Source organism: Ailuropoda melanoleuca, chromosome 2, assembly GCF_002007445.2.
Source record: "Ailuropoda melanoleuca isolate Jingjing chromosome 2, ASM200744v2, whole genome shotgun sequence".
Classification (NCBI taxonomy): Eukaryota; Metazoa; Chordata; class Mammalia; order Carnivora; family Ursidae; genus Ailuropoda; species Ailuropoda melanoleuca.
This window is the reverse complement of record NC_048219.1, coordinates 56869673-56890013: the sequence shown is the minus strand read 5'-3', so window position 1 is coordinate 56890013 and position 20341 is coordinate 56869673. Positions and strand designations below refer to the sequence as shown.

Here is a 20341-nt window from a genome sequence, read left to right as displayed (position 1 = left end):
TTGCACTTCTTGAAACAACACAAGCATATACTAAATGTTCCATCTAGATTTACATCATTAAGAAACAAAATACAATTTGCATACCAGTGGGTTTGGGATTTTTATTTAATTCAAATGGAGAGGTTTAGAAAATAGTTCAATGTTTTGTTTTTGCATGCTAGCTAGTTGCTTTGGTACTATGGTGATAGAGTTTCAGGAACCTATGTATACTCAAATTAATTTATTAAATAACATTTTAAAAAGTATCTTCTATTTGCCACATTAATGTCCTAATTGCCAGTGATGGAAATATAAATCAGAGAATGTCTCTGGCCTCAAAGTGTAAAAACAAGTGCCTTTGTCAAAGGTTAAAAAAAATAAAAAGCCGAAGTCAAAGAGAAAAACCCAGGAATTATGCTGGATCTACAGACTGTATCACCATGCCTCTCCCCCTTTTTTTGTTTTGCTCCTCTGTCTTGTATCAGCAGGGCTGCCAAATTATGCATTCTGACAAAACCAACACTTCAAATCAGCGACCAAGTCCACAAGCGACTTGCCAATTTGGTCCATCAACTAAACAACAGTAAGAAAGAAGTAAATGAAATATGCAGAGGTAGAGAGAGGGTGCACAAAGGAGGGGGTGGTACTCTATCTGATTGCCCAAACTGCCAGTAGATAAGTATTCTGTCAAGTAGCACATAGATGAATTAAAAGATATCTTGGAAGGCATTTTCTGTTTTACGGGGAAATGGTTTAATTAGGTCGCATGTCACATATAACTTCATGAAATGCTATTCTTGACTAAGTCATTTCTGTTACTTTATTTTGCTTTAATTAGCCTTGAAGAGGAGAGAAACTGTATCTTTTAGTTCATTGTTATTACTTACGTTATACCTTCTGAGAACTTATTGTGTACCAGCCCCATGCTTGTAGAATATATATTCACTAGTACCTCATCACAGGGTTTTTATAATTATGCCCATGACAGAATTGATGAAAACAAGGTTAAGAAGAATAAGTAACTACCCCAAGGGTTACAGGTGAATATATGGAAGAACCAAGATTTGAACTCAGGTATTTTGATTGCAAAGTCTACAAACTCTTTAAAACCGTGCCTCTTGGACCACAGAGAAGATCAAAAAGAGAAGGAAAAGTGTCATTATTAATTGCATATATATTTTGTGGCTTGTCCTTGGCTGGCACTTTGCATGTATTATTCTAATCTTCATAATGAGCCTCCAGCATAGGGATTATAGATGAAGAAACTGAAGGGGTTTGCTCAGGCTCATACAGCTGGGACTTGAATCTAGGCCTGTCCCTCCATGACAGCAACAAAAAAACCCTGTTCCCATTACACATCTCTTGGCTTCACAATTGCCATCTGCTGGTGTCATGAGTTTAATAATTTACAAAAGGTAGCATTATCAAGATATTAAAAACCTAGGCAAAGAAGGATATAAGGAAAACTGAAAATTTTTTATGGATTTTTTAAAAAAAATTCAGAACCAATGAAGGAAATAATATCTTTCGGCCTTAAGATTTCTTTTATAGAATATAAAATATGCTCCTTTGTTTCAGAGTGAATGTCGTAATTTTTAGTTTTCCTATAACCATAACATTTTATTGTTAGTTCTTAACAAAAAGAAAAATCTTCTTTAAACCTTTTGACTTCCAAAAATTGGATACTTTTTTGAGCTCAAAAAAAGAAATGAAAGGGGCGCCTGGGTTACTCAGTTGGTTAAGCAGCCGACTCTTGATTTTGGGTCAGGTCATGATCTCAGGGTTGTGAGATTGAGCCCCGTGTTGGGTTCTGTGCTCAGAGGGGAGTTTGCTTGAGACTCTCTATTCCTCTCCCTCTACCCCTTCCACTGCTCGCATGTGCGTGTGTGCACATGAGTGCACTCTCTCTGGAATAAATAAATCTTTTTAAAAAAATGAAATGAAAATAGTAGTGTGTTATCAGAAACTTAGAAGTAATTTTTTCCTAAAGTACATTTTTTTTATTAAATTGGCATGAAACAATAATGTAACATTTAATCAGGAGATGTCACTATCACTAATTCTTAGATAGTTGAAAAAAATTGAAAAACTTTGAAAAATGTTTTCCAAAAAAAAAAAAAAGAATAAAACAAACCAAATACACTAACCATCTGTGTTTTTTTGTTTTTTTGTTTTGGTTTTTTTGGTTTTTTTGGAGCTATTCCTTTTAAAAGCTAAAATTCTCCTGTTCTACTGTGGATTGGTAATTCTCTAAGCTTCCTGCAGAGTTAATGTCTCTCATCTGTGTCAGATCCAGTGTCTTGGAACTCCTATTTTCCTTTTCATCATTCATTTCCTTATTTGAGTGGAGCGTATCATCCAGTAGCATCCTGAGAATGTGTATATTGCTTTTCTGAGAATGTGATTATTTTACCCATAAACTTGAAGATAATTGGAGTGGGTACAGAATTGTAGGCTGTAGGCTTTTCTTTCCGTTTTAAAGACTTCCATCCATTGTCTTCTGGCTTGCAGTTCAGAAGTCTGTTGTTATATTAATTCTTTATATGTGACCTTTTTCTTTTCCTCCTTAAATCCTTAAGATCACCTGTTTATCCTTGGTACTTTGAAATTTTGCAGTGATGTGCTTGGTACAGATCTTTTCTCAACTTACTGTGCTGGCCACTCAGTAGGACTTTCAATGTAGAAACTTCTTTCATTTTCTGGCAATTTTTCTGTGTTAGTTTTTTCTTCATATTTCCTCTTTCTGTAAGTTCTCTTGTTGAGATATTGGATCTCCTGGCTTGACTGTCTTATATTCTTATTTTTAACTCCTATTTCCTCTTTGTTTTTTATTCTATTTTATATTAAATTTTCATGAGTCATTATTCCAAACATTTAATTTTTTTTATTTCTCCTGTATTTAAATTTTTAAGAGCCTTCTTACTCAGATTGTTCTTTTAAAAAAAAAAAAGATAACATCTTGTTCTTGTTTTTTTGATGCAATATCTACTCTTATGTATCTAAAGATAATAACTTTTTGGGGGCACCTGGGTGGCTCAGTTGGTTAAGCGTTTGCCTTCAGCTCAGGTCATGATCCCAGAGTCCCAGGATCGAGCCCCACATCGAGCCCCACATCGAGCCCCACATCAAGCACATCGGGCTCCCTGCTCAGCAGGGAATCTGCTTCTCTGCCCTTCCCCTGGCTCATGTGCATTCTCTCTCTCTCAAATAAATAAAATCTTAAAAAAAAAACTTTTTTGAACTTTTCTTGTGCTCCCCACATTGCCTTTGTTTCCTATAAATTTTTGTTTGTTTTGGTCTGTCTTTTATGTTGGAAAAAGTCTTTATGTCTGTACAACCTGTTTTGTCATTTTAAAGTAAGGCACTAAAAATATGTTTGGAAACTGTTTTCATGGGTAGGCTTGCTAACTGATATATTTTACATGGAGGGGCTTGCAGTAGGAACTTAGCTGACCATTTTCTTGCTGGCCATGAGTGTCTAAGGCTGTACAGTTTCTTTAGAAAAGAATTCTTCAATATCTTACTCGTGGAATATAATCCTAGTTGCCTCTGTTATTGGAGTTAAGTGATATAAAGAGGTTCTGGGGTGGGGGAGAGGGGCTGTCTCATTTTTTAGTATGGAGAGGTTAACTGAATCCGCTTGTTCTCATTATGGTGCTTCTCTTCCATCTCCTGCTATGATTGATTCAATGTTTCTACACAAGTAAGCTTTAATTTTCTATTGTGGTGTCAAAGCTTCTTATACAGACTTTTACCACCCTACCCCCCCATTGAAGCCCCATGCCCCCCTCCTAAATTCACTGACTTGGCATCTTCAGTTCTTGAGCCTTTTCAGGGTTTTTTTTGATGTGAGTTGGCCCACCTGCATTAGTACTTACAATGCTACACTACGTGTCTGTAGTGTTCAGGATTTGGTTTTTTGTTTTTTTCCGCTTTTGCTAATTCCTTCCTGTGCTTGTCATCTTTCAAAAATTTCTTGATATCTCTTATCTGCTGTTGTCTCTTCCAGCCATTCCCTTTGCCCAGGTAGTTTTAAAGCCCATTTCCTTGTTCTCATTTTAGTGCGATTTTAAGACTGAACAGATGTAAATATCTGTTATTTGCCATGTTTTCAGTTTTTCCTTGAAGCTTTAGCACAGCCAAGGGAATAACTTAAAATACCATGTTAATAAATTTAAATGTTGTGGGGCTCGTGGGTGGCTCAGTTGGATAAGCATCTGCCTTTAGCTCAGGTCAAGGTCCCAGGGTCCTGTGGTGGAGTCTCATGTGGAGCTCCCTGCTCAGTGGGGAGTCTGCTTCTCCCTCTCCCTCTGCCCCCACCCCACACCCCCGCTCATGTGAGCAAGTTCTCTCTCTCTCAAATAAATAAATAAACATCTTTAAATTTTGCATTTGTTTTATAACTAATTTTTAGGTATAACCTATTGAATACATGATTCTGCTTTAAGGAAAACTTTATTTAAGGCTGAGTTTTCTGAGGATTTGACAGAAGATTGATCCCTTTCCTTATCTGACAAGGTCTGCTTTCCCTATTACTCAGTCTGTGTGGGTGGGCTGGCCGCCAGAGATGGACTAGCTGCAGTGCCTCTGCGGGATAATGTACATCATGCAAGATGTGTAGCTAATCCCCAATGTACACAGCGTTCTCAACTCCGTGATCCCTAGGTGTGAAAACCACATGTATACAATACTATTTATGAAAAGAGTATTTCCTGTGGAAATGAATCCAAAATGTGTTTATTGTTAACAGAGAATCAGCTCATTCTAGCTGCAGATACTCCAAGGATTTTCTGCTGAAACCCCTTATGGATACGTCACGAAAATCTTTACACATAGGTTAAAGCTTCATTTCTCATTTTATGAACAAGTTTGCTTTTATCTCTTTATCCATAATAGGTGTGTTATTTACAGTAGGAACAAAGTCACACCTACCCAGTATGATGGTGGTGCTCAATAAAGCACAGGTATTCTAGAGTCGGAAGCCAGGTTCCAGGGCTTACTAGCTATGTGATCTGCAGCAAGTCCCTTAAACACTGTGAGCTTCATTTTCAGCAACTCTAAAGTGGAGATAATAATAGTTCTTACTACATAGAGTTGTTGTATGGGTAAAATGAGATAATACATGTCAAGCGTTTAGTATATGCCTGTTATATGAAGAAGACACAATAATTTTTCTTTAGGAAAAAAGAATACTCAAGATCCTTCTCTTTTCCTATATACTGATAATATTGAAAAACTGAAATAAACTAAAATAGTTGAATTTAAGCAACTTCCTTTCGTTCCTTAACTCAGTGAGCTGGAAGCCAGGCAGCTTGTATTTGAGTCTTGATTCTAGCACTGACTATTTGGCTGAAGCTATATAGAACAATAGAATGTGGATATTGGACAATTACCTGGTTAATTTAGTCAATTTGGGTAAACTGGCAAAGAAAAGAATATTAAGGCTTATATTATTTTTCTTATTTACAACTTTGTGATTTTATTTATTTTTTTTTTTAAATTTTATTTATTTATTTGAGAGAGAGAGTTAGAGAGAGAGAGTATGAAAGGGGAAGGGTCAGAAGGAGAAGCAGACTCTTCGCTGAGTGGGGAGCCTGATGCAGGGCTCCATCCTGGGACTCCAGGATCATGACCTGAGCCGAAGGCAGATGCTTAGCCAACTGTGCCACCCAGGTGCCCCTTTGTGACTTTATTTTAAACGATCATTTAATTTGTTCAATTCTACAAACCAGAAAGAATATAGCTTGGAGATTTTGCTGACCCAGATATATGAAAATTTTAAACAGTGAGAATTTATTAAATTAAGTGCTATATTATATTAATTTAGTTATTTAATGAGTTAACACTGTGACTTATTACACTCTGTTAAGTGATATTACTCTTAACCTTTTATCTAAAAGTTGGTAACTTTTAAATCTTTTAAGCTACCACTTACTCAGAAATGTAAGAATCCTTACATTTTTGAGGGGCAAACATAATATTACTATTGTTCCTCCGATTTATGATAGAATATTGTTGAATATTGACAGCTGCAATGTTTGCTTGGCTCTCTTATAAAAACAAGTGCTTGTAAAACTTGTAAAACAAGTATAACAATTGGCTCTCCCATATCTATTTCTTTAGGCGTATACTATACTCCACCATAGAGTTAATTATCTAGCCACTGGATTTAAAGTCAAATACTAGGGTATAAGTCATAATTTTAGAGACTCAGTTTCTCCTTTTTCTCTCCCTTTTCCTATTCTTCCTCCCTCTCCCCACTTTCTATCTCTCCATTTTCCTCTCTTCTTACCTCTCTCTCTCTTTCTTTTCTTCTGACTAGTGATAACAGTATCAGTGGTGCTTACTATACAAGTTTCAAATGAAAGGCGAGCAAGGTTGGAATGTCTGTGCCTACATCTCAGCATTAGCCCCATAGGCTTAGAAGATTGATTTTATTAGCAAATAGAGTATGATCTATTTGCTTTTAGTGTATAACAAAACAACAACAGGCAAAAATTACACTGAAGGCTTACGAGGAGGTAACACTCAAACTAAGTCTTATAAGTAAATTTGGCATGAGGGGATATACTTAGCAGGGCTCTGAAAGAATGGGATTTCGTATTATTTTTTAAACATAGATATATTTTGATATGGCAAGAAATTTAAGAAATGGAAAAGAAAAAAATTGAGAGTGGAGAATGCCATGGAGTGAGCAGATACCATTGAAGGAAAAATGTGTAAGGGCTAGTGTAGACTAAGGGGGCAGTCAGCAAGGCCAAGCTTATTTCTGATACCAACTACAAGTTTGAGGTTCCCCAAGACAACCTTCAGCCTCAATAATGCTTTAGAAGGATTTATAGAACCCAGTGAAATCTGTTATAGTCACAGTTATGGTTTATTACAGCAAAAGAACATGGATTAAAATCAACCCGCAGAAGAGACACATGGGTTAGGGTCTAGGAAAGTCCCACATGTAGAACTTCCAGTTGTCCTCTCCCAGTGGAGTCAGTGCCAACTCTTCCAGCAATGATATGTGACAGTACGTACAGAATATTGCCAACCAGTGAAACTCACCTGAACCCTCATGTCCAGAGTCTTTACTGGGGCTCTGTTAGGTAGACAGGCTGGACTGCCCATGTAGCTGACCTCAGTCTCCAGTTCCTCTTGAGGTTGAACAGATTACCATAAATCACATTGTTGGACTCTCTGGTGTGGTCCACAACGCTCAGATAAAGATATTTTTATCAGGCAAGATATTCAAGGGCTTAGGGAGTGCCTCCTAGGAGCTGATGACAAATGTAAACTAGGTTAAATTTTTTACTACACAAGTAATGTGTGGGTTTTGGGTGCCGTAGTGGAAAGGGGGGAAAAGAAGGACTGGGGGAAGTGAAATCAAGACAGGGAGTCCCAATGATTCAGTTGCATGATTTGACAGTTTGCGATAAGGCCACCATACCACTCACAATTATAAGGATGATCTTAAATGTGCTAATCTGCTCAACTTCATCAACTGTGCCACAGACATGCACAGTTCCATGGAATATCTTACACAAAAATTATTTTAAAATAAGTCATAATCCTTTAATGAAAAAGCAAGGGGATAGAAAATGGTAAAAAGATTTTTTTTAAACAGGACATCCATAAGGCTGAAAGAGCATGGATACTTCATTCCTTATTTAATGGTTCTCTTTTATTTTTAGTATATTCTCTTGCTGAGAGTGATCCTTTTTTCCTACACTCTATATCTTCCTCTTCTGATCTTTTGGGTTTGATCACCTTTGAATTAAAAAGGGGAAAGCTCTTTAGGAAGGCATGAGATATGAGACTGGAAATACAGGCAGGGGTTAGATCACTAAGGGCCTGAGGGCTGAAATAAGAAGTTTCAGTTTTACACTGAAAGTTTTGAGAGCCACTGATGTGTTATAGGAAGTGGTGTCATGAACTAAATGTTCATTTTGTTGTATACATAGAGAGAAAGGTTTCTCTGGCAGCAGTGTGGATGACAGATTGGATAAGGGTGTCTTAAAAGAGGCAAAGGAATCTATTAGGAGACTAAGATAATAATCTAAGGATAAAGAGAGCTTAACTAAGGTTTGTGTTGGACTTGGTGACTGAATAGTTATGGAGAATGGGTGGAAAGGAAGTATTAAAGGTGATTACCAGGTTTCTGGTTAGATGGCTCGATTGATTAATTAATTCATTCAAGCAGTACTTTGGACCTACTTTGTTTTAGTCATTATTCTGTATGTTGGAATATAACAGTAAAACAAGATGAAGTGCTAACCTCATGGACTTAACATTTCAACTGGGGAGCAAAGCAATAGGCAAGTCTGTATATATATGTGTGTGTATATAAATATATATATATATATATACACACACATACACATATATAATGTGATATATATGATATATTTATATATATCTCCCCCTAAATTTTCTGGGTTGTGAGGAAAAAATAAAGCATAGTAAGATATTGGAGAGTCACTGGGGCACGGAGGAGGACAATTTTATATTTTAGGTATTGTTGTCAGGGAAGGCCTCTCTGAAGAGGTCACATTTGAGCCTAGATCTGAATGAATGAAAGGTTTAGAGCATTCTAAGCAGAAAGAACAATAAGTGCAGATGCCACAAATTCAAAATGAGTTTAGTGGTTTTAAGGAATAAGAAAAGACCAGTGTGGCTGGTGCAAAGTAATGTGGGATGAAATGAAAATAGATGAGAAAAGAGATAAGAAGGGAGCTGATGACATAGGTTTCATACACCAAGTAAAGAGTTTAGATTGTATTTTTACTGTAACAGAAGCCATGGGAGGATTTTGTTCAGGAGATTGGCATGATATAATTGACACTATAAAAATATTACTCTGGCTGGTGGTTTGGTAGTGGGGTTCTTCACTAAGAGAGGCATTAAAGTAAGAGGAACAAATGTGGGGGAAAATATATTGAGTTAGAAGTGCTTGCAGGACATCTAATCTCTACTGCATAAATTCGGTAGGCAATTGGATATGCAAGTCCAGAAGAGAGGTTTGTGAGTCAGCGTATGTGGTTATTGAAATCATGTTTTGGATGAAGTCATTAGTCTTGGTGTTTACAGTGAAAAGAGCAAAGCCCGTTGTCTTGGTGACACCATGATTTATTCTCTGTTTAAGAAGCAAATAGGTGAAAAAGATAAAATCAGTTCTGCTGTTAGGTGACATATGCATTCCTAAAAGTTGCCACCTGAGAGATTGAGTCAGAAGGTCTGCCTGCTTTCAGATTCTGTCTCTACACTTCCTACTTGGGTGACCTTGGGAAAGTTATTCAAATTCTCTGTGACTTAGTTTTTATGACTGTCAGATAGAGTTAGCCATACTACCTACCTCATAGGGTTATTGTGAGCATTGTGTGGCTTAATAAAGTGGTGAGAACAGTGCTTGGTACATAGAATTAATGAATGCTGCTATTATTTTTATTCTTTAAAAAATGCAAAGCACAAGTGAAATAAATAAGACTGAGAAAGACAAATACCATATGATTTCACTCATATGTGAATCTGAAAAACAAAACAAATGAATAAACAAACAAAAAGCAGAATCAGAGCTATAAGCACAGAGAACAAACTGATGGTTGCCAAAGGGAAGGGGGGTGAGGGGATGGGCAAAATGAATGAAGGGGAGTGGGAGACACAGACTTCCAGTTATGGAATGAAGTCTTGGGCATGAAAGATACAGCACAGGGAATATAGTCAATGGTATTGTAATAGCATTGTACGGGGACAGATGGGAGCTACACTTACACTATGGTGAGCTTAACACATAGATTTGTTGAATAACTATTTTGTATACTTGAAACTAATATAACATTGTGTGCCAACTATACTCAAATAAAAAAATTATTTAGAAAAAAATTTCTAAAGGAAAAAAATTTCTTAATGAAAAAAAAAAAAAAGCAAAGCACTTAGTGAAGTGCCTAGTTGGTAATCAGTATTCTTTAAATAGTAACTGATTTCCTAAGTGACACAAACTGCATTGATTTTGTGGTTAGGGCCACTCATGAAACAAGTAACTTACTACAGACAGCTAAGTTTTTTCTTGCTGTATTCTTCGGTACCAATTGATGTTGGAAAAGATATTAGGGTTCGAGGCCAATGGCCAAGAAAGAATTCTTGAGACGTCTTTGGTGCAAAAAGGTGGTTTTATGAAAGCTTGGGGACAGGAGTTGCAAGCAGAAAGAGCTGCCATGGGGTCATGAGGTGTGGCCCATTATATACTTTCAAGTTGGAAGGGGGCTAGGGATAGTATAAGTCTCTAAGGAATTTTGGAAGCAAGGTTACCAGGACCTTGAGGGGCTAGCTATTGTTGGGAAGAAGTTATTTATTACCGTCTAGTAAAACCTTAGTCATGAGACCTTTCAGATGTATATCGGTGGGCCATATGCTTGGGGGATGATTGCCAACACATATCTTGGGGGGTTTAGAGATAAAGGAAATTTCTAAAGGAATTTTTATATGTTAAGGTAGACTTATGAGATCCTGGGGATTGGGCTAAGGTTGCCTTTTACCCTTAGCAGAGTATTAACACGGAGGCAGTTGAGTCCCTAGAGGAATGTCACTCACACTGCCTGTTTCAAGGACTTGTCAATGGGCTGTAGATAGTAAGGAAATTTAATAATTTCTCTTCTGCCTTTGTTTCCCACATCACCAATTATCTAAATTTAACCTCCAAATTGCAGTTTGATGATATCCAGGGTCAGACCTAAATTAACAGTAAAGAGTCTATCCTCTGATAGAAGACTTTCTTTCTCCTGTTCTCTCCATTCCTTCTCATCTGTGCCTTTTATCCTTAAGAGTTCGCTGTTCTGTTATCAATATCTGCTCAAAGCATTTGCTAAACATATTCACAATAAGACCGGAAACTTAAAACTGGATTAACATTTAGATATCCACTCAGATACCAACTTTGGGGGCTACCCAGAGTGTATTTCCTACTGTAAGATTCTGTGGGAAGAAATAACTGCTATGATTAATTCATGAGGCTTGCCAAGGTATATGTGAGGTGATGTGGAGCATAGAGTGGCTGTGAGGCAGTGTGGTGGGGCAAAGATTATAGACTTTGAAGCTAGACTGCTTGGACTTATATCCATTTCTACTATTTATCACCTATATGACCTTGACCTATATGACCTTGAGAGATTATGTAATCTCTCTGGGCCTCAGATTCTTCATCTGTGAAATAGGTATAGACTTTAAGTATAGACATGGAACCATGAGATATTATCTTCCCACTTCTGTTTCTGGATATCATATGAAAAAAAAAAGAATAAAATAATATTTAACCCTGAAGACTCCATTTTCAGCAAAACAAGGGACTGATAAAATCTGCAAACTCTCAAAATATGCTGAGAAAAGCATATAAGTGACAGCATAACCACGCACTTTTTTTAAAGATGAGGAGCATACCCTGAAGTACTTAACCTTGAGCCCTTGTACAAAACAAGTGCTGCAGGATCTGGAGAGGACAGAAGCTGCCCAGGAGCAAGTACAAGAAAGAAGAACATATAATAGCTAAATGGCTCGGTGGGGACAGATCTCAGAACATGCACAAATCTACTTCATAAGGTGAAGGATTCATTCTGAAGGATATATCAATAAGAGTGGATACAGGGCAAGTAGAGTAAGGTGTTGCCAGCTCGGCTGGCTGTAGAAGTTCTGCTAGATTAGGTTTGATTCAGAGAAGAAGGTGAGGCTATATCAAAAAGATTTGGGAAGGAATGCTGGTAATGCTAAAATAGCCTTTGGGTTTTGAGATTTGGAAGGCATGGCCCTCTGTCTTCTCCTTCAGTGTCCTTCTATAAATTGTTGGACTATGAAATAATAAGTAACTAAAAGCAACTGGCACAGCATAAATACAAAGGTACGGTAAGGAAAATATAGGGGAAAACAGCAAAATGAGAATACATACATAAAAAAAAACCACACCTCTATGAAGGAAGATCATAAAACAGAAACATAAGAACTCAAGAGAAGGAAGATATGGCAAGACATTAAAAGGATATGAATTGTGAGCTTGTAAAAGTCAGAAAAGATGCCATAGGAAAAAACCCTTTTCATAAATCAAGATGAGATTGGAAAGAGCACAAAGAGAGATTAGACATTATAGGAAACACGGTAAAGACAGAAATGAGAAAATCAAACAGAACTGAAGATAAAGAACATATTTTAAATGATTGCAGAGAAATGATAGACATGGAAGATAACAGTGGAGATGAAACATACTTATAATTGGAATTTTTGAAGAAGAAAACAAAAACTATAAAACAGAACAAATATCCAAGGATATAATTCATGAAAACTTTGCTGAAGTAAACAACAACAACAACAAAACTTGGATCTGTACAGCAAATGTGTATACTGTATGCCTGGAAACATTTATCCAGAATGGTCAATATGAAGCCATATCCTAATAAAACCTGCACTTCCCTTCAAAGATAAAGAACAGCTCTTTGAGGCATGCTGGTAAAAAAAATAAAATTGAGTCACTTAGAGGGAGATATAAAATTAACTGATTTCAGATTTTTCTATCCTAATATTCCACACTTATAGGTAGTGGAATCGTATCTATAAGATATTCAAGAAAGTATCAGCAAAGAATTTTATATCCAATGAAATTTAAGATACAAGGCTACGTAGCGACAAACAATTCTAAAAAGTCAAACATCCAGGAAATTTTCCCATGAATGGTTCTTGAGGAGAGTAATAGAGGATAAACTTCATCAAAAAACAAATATCTGACAAAAGGACTATAAAAAGACTGGCCCTATTAGAAGAAAATGTGGGAGCAGAATTGCATATAAGTTACCATATGAATTGATGTAGGAATGGTACAATCACTGACAAATGGGAGGGGAAGAGGGAAAAAAGACAGGAAGTACATTAAGTTTGCTGATTGGCTCATATGTAGAATCTGGGAATTAATATTATCCAAAGCTGATAAAGCAAATAAAAATACTATCAGGATATTTAATAATAAAAAGGTAAATGCTAAGAAAGCTAATTCTATTGGCTAATATTAGATGGTAAGTGTAAGGGGAGGAGGGAGAAAAAAATAAAGGAAACACTGTTCATAGGAAAGAAATAATAGATATGTCTAAATAAAAAGAACTAGGGACATTGTGTACATTTATAATTTTAAAGGTAACAGAATAAAAATATAAATCTTTCTTTCTAAAAGATAATTCTAGAGCTGTATCCCATAGATTTTGTTCTGCAGTATTTTCATTTTTGTTGTTTTTTAAAAACCATGTAATTTTTATTTGTATTTTCCCATTGACCCAAATGATTAGGAGAAAACCTTTACATTTTCCAGTTAAACGTCTTTGTTTGTTTGTTTGTTTTCTAATTTTGTTATCAAAATCTAACTTGTTAGCATTGTGATTAGAGAATGGTGTCGAATTTGTACTTTATGTTTTTAAAACTTAGCCTAATAAATTCTATTTAAATTAGGCCATAGAAAATAATGAATCAATATTATAGTCTGATAAAGATAGTACAATAAGAGGAAAAACACAGACCAGTCTTAATTTATAAATATTGATGTGATGGTTCTACATACTTTATTCTTCAAGAACCCAGCAAGGTATCAAAAGTATAATACACAACCATCAAGGAGATTTTATTTCAGGAATGCTAGGATGGTTCAATAACAAGACACTTACCGAATAGCAACTTTTCAAAGACTTTTTTTTTCTTAAACTCAGCAATTTGTTGTAAAAACTCAAAATAGAATTAAAATATATATGAAATATTAAACACACACACACATATATAATGAAGTTTTCAAATAATACTCTTTCCAGTAATATTTCCTTTAATAGCATCAGAAATTTGAGGTATTAGATAGCAGGGGTTATTGTTAAATGCGAGAAGTTTTCTTTGGGCAAGGAGCAGCCCTTGTTATTATACCACATAAATGTGGCACTTCCTTTGTGTAAAGATAGCCTATATGGCATCTTAGAATGATAACTTTCACATAATATATGATTGTATACACATTAAGCATTGTGATTTTCATAGGAGCAGTGTTTCTAACATAGTTTACTTTTCAGATTGAGATATGCACACTCACAGAGGCAGATATCACTGGGCAAGAGTACCCAAAGTCACAGACTAAGCAGATATATGTTTCAAGAGTAAAAATTTTCAATGAAGATTGGAAGTGGGGATAGTTAACTGATTTAGCTGGTAATTTATGTTTTATATTTTAAAAAATAGCCATATTGTGGAGTAAAATTAAAGTGTTTCTTAAATTATAATTATAAAGTATGAGAAGTCAAGATATTTTTTTGTGTTTTTATGGGGCCTCTTTAAAATATTCCCCCAAATTCCTGGAGATGTATATAATTCTAAACCGCTGTTACTAATGTTTTGTTGGAAAAGATTGAGAGATGTTGTCATACTGTCTCTTAGATACTAACATTCATAACATTTAAAACTATTATAAAACTATAACTAATTTATAAATAAAATTATGGTTGTTCTAACCTTAAAATAAAAACACAAGTATTTTATTTATAAAACTCTTTGCTGAGAAAACATTTTAATTGTATTGCTAGATTATGAGTTATATTTGCCATTATGTTTGCTATTTGTAATAAACAGAATTATCAAACATCTGCTAATAACTTATAAAAGAAAAACTAAGATGATTCACAATTTTCTTGGCTAATCTTCAAAAATTTTTATTTTTTCTCACTTATCACAGTTATGAATTAATATTCTTTGACATTTCTTGTTGGAAATGATTATATATGTACAAAGTTACAGGTGGGAGGTTTATAACCCCCAAAATCATAAAGATCATATGGCTGACTAAACTGTTCTGTATCTCTAAGAAATGACTCATCATTCTTTACAAATTGTATTTAATTTTATAAGACTCTAGAGATAAATGTGGCATCTGGTAAGATCCTGGTTAGGTAAATTTATTAATTTAGAAATTATAGAATTATTTGCAAGGCAAGAATAGTAGATATCCAATAATGAATCAGACACAGAATCTGTCTTCCAAGAGTTTATAATTGGATAAGGGAGATAAGCAGTATGCTAGAAGTAACATTGCAATAAAAATAAACCAGAAAAGACCATAATTATATAAAATGTGTATTACATAAAATCTATATTATATAATAAATATTGAAAAAGAGTCTAAAAATTGTTTGGATAAAAATTATTATGGAGGACTGAGAAAATAATGGAAGCAAGAGAAACTTGGAAGGGAAAGAAAAAGTATGTGATCATCAACAATAGGAATTACAGTTCTCCTGTCTAGGAGATATCAAGGTGACTGAATACTCTGTATGTAGGAAAGTTAAGGTATTAGGCATAGGGAAAACTTTTATGTGACTAGTAAATTCCCAGAAGGCTATAAGGGAAAATAGCCTGAAAAACTATAGTTTAAAAGATTATGTGAACTTAATTTATAGAATGATTTCCAAGTTATAAATTTTTTTTGGTAACTCTGTCCCCTGTTCCTCTTTAACAGTGGAGTCATAAAATTTTAAGCTCTAAATTAAAGAAGTAATATCAGTGGAGTAACAAATAAGATTCCAAATTGATCAGGAAAAATGAGAGAACATTTATTAAATTTGGGGTTTAGGAATATTGGTGTGTGTGTGTGCGTGCATGCATGCACACACACGGTCGTATGTATACGTGTGTGTTTCAGATTACTGAGTCTAACATTTTACTTTTCCTCTCCATATCTCTCATTACCTGGAAGTTGACAGAGCATGCTTATTTGAGGGGTTACTGCTGATACAGACAAGGAATATGTTCTCATATTCAAACATTTATATGAACACATGAAAACATAAGAGTAAGATTCTCTTTCTCTCTCTTTTTAATTCCAGGCATAGACATTCTTCATCAACTAGGCCTTGGAGACAAAGATGTAAGACTCTCATCATCAGTGACTGCTGTACCACCACCATCTACACCTTTACCTCAGGGGGTCCATTTAACAGAATCAGGTGTCGTTTTAACAAATGATGCTTACATTGAGTCACCTCTCTTGAAAATTTTACCAGTCAACTTAGAACAGCCATTTACAATATTAATTGGGTTGCAGTCACATAGAGTAAACAATGCCTTTCTCTTCAGCATTAGAAATAAAAATAGACTGCAATTAGGAGTGCAATTATTACCTAAAAAATTAGTAGTATACCTTGGAGGAAAGCAGTCTGTATTTTTCAACTACAGTGTTCACAATGAACGATGGCACTCATTTGCCATTACTGTTAGAAACCAAGTTGTCTCATTGTTTGTTGAGTGTGGAAAGAAATGTTTTAGTAGAGAGACTCTTTTGGAAGTTCAGACTTTTGATTCTAACAGTGTGTTTACCTTAGGAAGTATGAATAATAATTCTGTCCATTTTGAAGGAATAGTATGTCAGTTGGATATTATTCCTTCTGCAGAAGCATCTGCAGATTATTGCAGATATGTGAAACAGCGTTGTCGCCCTGAGATAAGCCTTCTTCATACAACCATTGTACCAGCTGAGATACTGGAAAACTCTCCTTTGCCCAAACAATTTGGTGAAAAAGTGCTGTCAGAGGACACATTTACCAAAGGCAAAAGCATCCCAAATATCATAAATAACGATTCTGCAACAGTCCGTAAACAACAGGGACATCAGATAGCAAAATCTCAGTCAACGTCTTTTCATTCAAGCAATGTCTCTGCTGTGGATCTTGAAAACCATGGAATTCAGGCCAAAGAAACGATCACTGAGGAACGTACTCAGACAAATTTAAGCCTGTCAGTGACCCATCATCTCAATAAGGCGAGAACAAATAGCAAGGAGGAATTTAGTTCTCTCCCAAATGTGTTTGACAATGTCACACAACATAATGCTAGAGTAACTGGTTTGTCACCATTTAAGAAGATATCATCTGTTCTTCCACATATGAAACAAGAAACAATTACTAATCTCAAGAAGGCTATCACAGCAAATCTACACACTAATGAACTCACGGAACTACAACAGATTTTTAACACAACCTTATACAGGGTGACAGATGAGCCGTCTGTGGACAATCACCTTGACCTAAGGAAAGAAGGTGAATTTGATCCTGATGCTACCTATCCCATCGAAAGTAGTTATGAGACAGACCTTTATGATTATTATTATTATTATGAGGATCTTAATACAATGCTCGAAATGGAGACTCTAAGAGGGCCAAAAGGGGACACCGGACCTCCTGTAAGTTGTTGTCGTTGTTGTTGTTGTTGTTTTTGACATCTGTCTTAATGTATTAACTTATCAAAAAGAAATCTCTAGATTGAGCAATACAGAACAGATCTGTTTCAGAAATGTATCTTGCCTATAGTGAGTGAATTTATGGTTACTATAATTCATCTAACCAGAATGTAACGCTGGCTCAAATGTTGTATCTTTTGTTGTTGTTGTTTTTATTGGCAGACTGAAAGGTTACTTATTTCTGGCAAAGTGGTGAGTAAGCTATATGTTTTTCTTGTCCAGTTGAAATTCAACCAGGAATTCAACTGCTAAGTATAGATCAGCATTCTTTATAGAAAAACTATAGACTTAATACATAGTTCTGTTAAGAGAAGGCTATGAAAGTTGTAGTACACTAAAGAAGAATACATTAAATACATCAATTAAATTGTTAATCATTTAACATCTTTTATCAAAATAATATCAAGTGGATTAAAATAGAATATAAAAATTTATTTTAGATAGAGATAATTTTGTAGTGAGTCACTGACTGGAAAAAAGCAAACCCTTGCATTATCATTCAATATGAAATAGTTTAGTATCTGTTAAGAATAACATATTTCATTATATCTTTAATGATATAGTTCATTTACATTTATGAATTAATAAAATCTCCAGGTACCTGATACAAAAAAATAGCTAACAGCCCATCTGTCTATTCAATGGAAAAAAACCCAGCCAAATCACTTTTTTTAACAATATATAAACAAAACTATGAGATAATAGACAGATGTTTTCAGCTCTGAAATTCTTTTGTTGTATAGGTACAATTACAGATGAACATTTGAAGAATTTTTAAGTCTTTTAAAACTTATTTTAATCTATTTAAAATCACATTAAGAACATGTTTTTGCCTTTTATGTTTCTTTGATGAAAATAAAATTTGAGTCATTGGTTTGGTTCCAGAAGCCATTGAATGAGAATATGATGTCACTTGCTTAGCTTATGTTTCCTTTGTGGTTCTTGCTTGAAGTGATTTGATAGGTATTCCACAATTCTTATTAGAGTGAATGTTTAAAGGTTTTAAAATAAAATCTGAAGAATGTATTATTATAGAGAAATAAACTCTTTTCATCTATAGCAATTAATTATTAACATCTTAGTAATAAAACTGAGCTACTGGGTAGGTAATATTAAACGATAGTTATGGAAGCCATTTACTTTCTTCAGAAAAAGTCAGTATGATGAAATGAGCATTAAGCTCTTCTATAAACCCCAAAATTGTCATTTCAACATTGGTAGATGAAGCAGTAATATTTAACGGATATTTACTTAGTTTCTGCTATGGGCAAAACCGGAACACAAAATATGTATAACACAGTCACTCTCAGAAGAGCTTACAAACTAACTGTATGGGGTACAAATGTTCATAAAAGAAATATTTTCTGAGGAGATCCCTATGAAAAATCACTTAAGGCTGAGCTGTTCAGAAGAGGTTCTTGTGGACAAAGTTCATTATAACTGAGGCCTCAAAGAATGGATAGATTTTTTTTTTTTTTTTAGATTTTATTTATTTATTTGACAGAGATAGAGAAAGCCAGTGAGAGAGGGAACACAAGCAGGGGGAGTGGGAGAGGAAGAAGCAGGCTCCCAGCAGAGGAGCCCGATGTGGGGCTCGATCCCAGAACGCCGGGATCACGCCCTGAGCCGAAGGCAGGCGCTTAACCGCTGTGCCACCCAGGCGCCCCAAGAATGGATAGATTTTGATAGGCAAAAGGAACTGGTCTATTTTTTATATAGGAAAAGTGGCATAACAGCTATCATTTATTGAGTTTTTACTTTGTGGCAGAAGCTGTACCATGCCCTTACCTTATCTTAAAATAACTGGGCAAGGTTGGTATTATTATCCTCATTTTTCAGGTAAAGAAACTGAAGCCCAGAAAAGTTAATTTCCTTGCTCATAACCACATTTCTAATAAATGATGGAGCCAGGGTTTGGATTCAGGTTTCCTGCCTCTAAAGCTCAAACTCTTTCATGATGTTAGACTGAATAATGTTGGACAAATATAAGACCCAAGCTAAATGTTGTCAGGTTGTGGAGAGTTTTAGTTGTCAAATGGATAGTTCTAAATTTATCTTGTTCTTGTGGGGAATTTTGTAGTTTTCTAAGCAGAGATACTAATAGGGAAGTCAGTCTGTTACTAGTGCCTAGCACAGACAAGAAGTTCCTGCTATCATTTTGATGTTACAAGACTAGGACGTTATCTAGGATGACAGCGGTGAAAATGAAGAGGAAAGGTAGGATTTAAGAAATATTTTGAAGAAAGATTCGATAGAACTAGGAAATTAATTGGACCCAGGGACCAAACAGAAAGGAAGAGAATCAAAGATGACTTAACTTTTAAATCCGCGGATTGAGAAAATGGTAATACCATTATTAAAATCAGTAATTAAGAGAGGAAGTCAATTTTAGTAGAGCAAACTAAGTTAGAACATTGAAGATACTGTTGGAAATTCAGTCAGCTGTTGGAAAAGTTAAGAAGCTGAAGTGGAAAAGAGAGATCAAGATAAGGCTATAGATTGGGGAGTCTTCCTATCAATATTATAGTTGAAGCTATAGGGTTAGATAATTTTCAAGGAAAGGAGTTTGGCATAGGGTCAAGAGCAAAATCATGGGGAGTGTTTGTTTTCTGATTATGACAGAAAAAAAAAAAAAACAACCAGAAATGTGAATGAACAGTCAGATGGGAGAGAAGAGTATAATGTACTCTGACAAAAGCCCAAGAAGAGAGTTTTGAGAAGAGATTGATCAGCAGTGCCAAAAGCTACATAGAAGTCAAGAAGATGAGTACTGAAAAACAGTGGAGGAAATGCATTGGCTCTTCTGATGGGAAAGTCGTTATTTAAATTCATGAATCCAACTTAAATGTATGGTAGAAGACTAAAGGTAGATTTTTAACAAGCTAATGAAAGTGTAAGTGGTGATGAAATGATGAAGTTTGTGGGGATTGTTGCCCCACTTCTTGAAGTAGATGTTACTATGTGAAGTCTCTGAGCCAGCCTGATTTTTCCTACCTGTAGGTGATGATTTTTCTGCCATACACCTGTGCAGTTCTTTCATCATCTCTGAAGTTCATTAAACCTATTTAGGTCTGTATCAGGTTT

At 35.3% G+C, this 20341-nt stretch overlaps 1 protein-coding gene across 2 annotated transcripts in view; it reads left to right on the top strand.

The window, feature by feature from the left end:
- The window catches only part of COL24A1 (collagen type XXIV alpha 1 chain), a 380233-nt gene that overhangs the window by 10901 nt on the left and 348991 nt on the right, over nt 1-20341 (top strand). The window contains exons 4-5 of one of the 2 annotated variants that reach the window (XM_034653815.1): nt 15849-17200; nt 17420-17449. In XM_034653815.1, coding sequence (XP_034509706.1) covers nt 15849-17200; nt 17420-17449 — 1382 coding nt within the window. Of the gene's footprint in view, nt 1-467; nt 563-15848; nt 17201-17419; nt 17450-20341 lie in introns of both variants that reach the window. The other variant, XM_034653814.1, reaches the window with a different exon arrangement.